The sequence below is a fragment of the Manacus vitellinus genome, unplaced genomic scaffold, assembly GCF_001715985.3.
Source record: "Manacus vitellinus isolate BGI_N305 unplaced genomic scaffold, ASM171598v3 scaffold_31_pilon, whole genome shotgun sequence".
Taxonomy (NCBI): domain Eukaryota; kingdom Metazoa; phylum Chordata; class Aves; order Passeriformes; family Pipridae; genus Manacus; species Manacus vitellinus.
In genome coordinates, this window is record NW_021940379.1 from 1,762,360 (window position 1) to 1,765,132 (window position 2,773).

Consider the following 2,773-nt stretch of genomic DNA (forward strand, 5'->3'; position numbering starts at 1 on the left):
GCGGGGACTAGGGCAGGATGAAACCTCCCGGGGAGGGGACACAGGGCAGGATGCAGCCCCTGGGGCAGCCACGGAGACCAGGGCAGGATGGAGCCGCCAGGTGAGGCGGGGGTCGTGGGCTGAGCTGGGCGGGGCCCCCTGGCCCCGCGGAGTCCTGATGTGTCCAGGCAATTTGGGGGCTCACGCTCTGAGGGTGGGGTGCCAGGTGCGTTCCCAGGGGAAGCTTTGAGGAGGGGGTTCCCACTGGCTCCAAACCCCCCGTGCTGCCCACGCCGAGCTCCCGGCTCTCCCCCAGGTGAGCACGGCCCCAGTGGTGTGGATGACTTTAGGAAATGTCTGGATCACTCCGGATAAGCGTTTCCAGCATGACCCCCCTGTGGTTTCAGTGATTCACTCCCATCAGAGACCTTCCGGTTTCAGTTTGAGTGACACTTTAATGTCATGGGACACCATCCCTGCCGCCCGCCCAGGGCACGTCCATTCACATCCCGGTGTCGGCGACAGTGTCCGTGCCCCCGTGGTGGGCTGGAGTGGGGATTCACCGGGGATACTGGTCCGGCTGGGAGGTACCTTGGTGGGTAGCTGGGGAGAGGTTGGAGCACAGGTGGGGTTTGTGTTGGATACAAGAGCTGCACATTGACTCAGTTATTCCATGAGGTGAGGAAGTCTGAAAACTCCAAGCCCAAATAACTAACGGGCCAAATCAAACCCCCTGACAGCACCTTTCCTGGCAGCGGCCGTGCCCAGGGGAGTGCCCGGGCTGGCGGTGCCGGCACCGAACCGTTCTTTTCCCACACAACCTTCCAGCCCCGGCCGGTGACAGCAGGTGTGACAGTCCGACCGTGTGTGGGTTTTCCCTAAAGCTGTGCTTTCCCGGGTCGCAGCGCAGCCCGGAGGGTTCGGGTGCTCCATCCCCATTCCCAGACCGCAGGATCAGTTGCTTGGCAATTCCCTCTTCTCCGTTGTCCCAGGTCAAACCGGCCATGCGAGGGCTCCCCGCTTGCGTGGGGTCGGAATGTGAGACCTGCGGACTTTGGCAGGTGCTTGTGGAATTTCTTGTAGAGTTGGGGATGGCAGGAAAGGCAGCAAAGAGGAGAAACCGTGTGACTGTGGTTTACCCCGTGGCCCCCCCTAGGGCTGTATCGTCTCAGCTTGGTGTCCCCCAGGGCTGCACTGTCCCTGCTGAGTGTTCCCCAGGGCGGTGGGAAGAAGGGGCCGCTGTCTGAGCTCCCTCCCCGTTGCTGCGGGGTTTTGGGGTCGTTTGCCACCCTCATCCCCCGTGCCCACGGGAGCAGCACGGGGCTGTCGGGGCGGCTGTGGGACCCGCTGCCGAATTCAAGCCCGTCCCCGCCTGCACTGCCCTCCTAGCAGGGCCCAGCCTGTCCCTGCGGGTTGTTGCACAGAGCTGCAGCCCAGCACTAAATGACACGTTTCCCGCTACTTTTTCTGTCCCGGGACCCGCGGGGAGGGCTGAGTTCGCCGGAGGCAGGAGCTGTGCGGATCCCTAACGCACCCGGGATTTGCCGGTGGGTTTTGGTGAAAAGCGGGGCTGGGGGAGCGCTGGGGTCGGTCACCTGTCCGTGCGGGCAGGGATGTGCGGGCAGGACACGGCCGTGCCGGTGGCACAGCACAGAACTTCGCTGGCCGCGCTGGTAGTGCAGCTCTCCTTCAGCCCCACGTCCCTCTGGGCAAACTAAACCCGTAATTTCTTCTCCCAACCGCTGTCCCGGCCCTCCCGCGGGCTGCAGCCCCCCCGTGCCGCGCCTGTCCCCTCCCAGTGCCCAGAGCCGGGTCCCACCGAGCCCCCCAGGGCTGCGGGAGCTGTGGAGCATCGCGAGCAGCCCTGGCCCCGTTCCCAGCCCTGCTGCGGTGGCAGCTCCCACTGAGTCTGGGCGCTTCCCTGGATACTTCCCTTGACGTGGGGAGTATCCCAAGGAATGTTTTCTTTCCTTGGGCGGCAGATCGAAGTGCACAGGGTCTGCTCTGTGCCCTGTCCTGGGCTGCACCCCGGCTGACCGCAGCGGGGCCGGGCTCGCCCTCGCCCAGCGCGGCAGCGCCGCAGCCGAAGGGGCCCCTACAGACGCGAGGGGTCCCCGCAACCGGGTAGGTGGGTGCCGAGCAGAGCAGGGACAGAGAGGACCAGCCGGGACACTGAGTTACAGGGAGTCCTGCCGGCCCCAGCGGCTGCCAGGGTGGGTGTGGGACCTGTCCCGCCGCGGGGCTCCGTGCCCCGGGGAGAGGATGGGGACAGTCTTTTGGGGCTGACACTTGGTTTTCCGTTGCCAGGTCTCCTACTCTCTTGAAGGAGCCGGGGGTCACAGCCACCCAGGCACGTCACTCGTGCCCGTCCCGCGGTTCGGGGACCATGGCAGACCCCGAGGACCCCCCGCGCGTTGTTGTGGGCGATGGCGGGGAGGGCGCGGGGGAGGACGGCTCCCTCCAGAACGACTCCTTCCCGCTCTCCTCGCTGGCCAACTTGTTCGAGAGCGAGGACACCCCGACCCCCGCCGAGGCAGCGCGGGGACCCCCCGGCGCCGGGGATGGAAAGCAAAACCTCCGCATGAAATTCCACGGGGCCTTTCGGAAAGGCGCCCCGAAGCCCATGGAGCTGCTGGAGGCCACCATCTACGAGTCCCCCGTGGTCCCCGCGCCCAAGAAAGCCCCCATGGACTCCCTCTTCGACTACGGTACCTACCGCCACCACCCCAGYGAGAACAAGCGCTGGCGCAGGAGGGTCGCGGAGTGAGTACGGGACCCCCGGTGCGGCGGGGGG

At 66.1% G+C, this 2,773-nt stretch overlaps 1 protein-coding gene across 1 annotated transcript in view; it reads left to right on the forward strand.

The window, feature by feature from the left end:
• Positions 1 to 2,365: 2,365 nt before the first annotated feature.
• Positions 2,366 to 2,773, forward strand: part of TRPV4 (transient receptor potential cation channel subfamily V member 4) — a 6,163-nt gene continuing 5,755 nt past the window's right edge. Inside the window, exon 1 of the mRNA XM_029961202.1 lies at positions 2,366 to 2,734. Within this exon, the coding sequence (XP_029817062.1) occupies positions 2,366 to 2,734 (369 nt within the window). The remainder of the gene's footprint in view (positions 2,735 to 2,773) is intronic.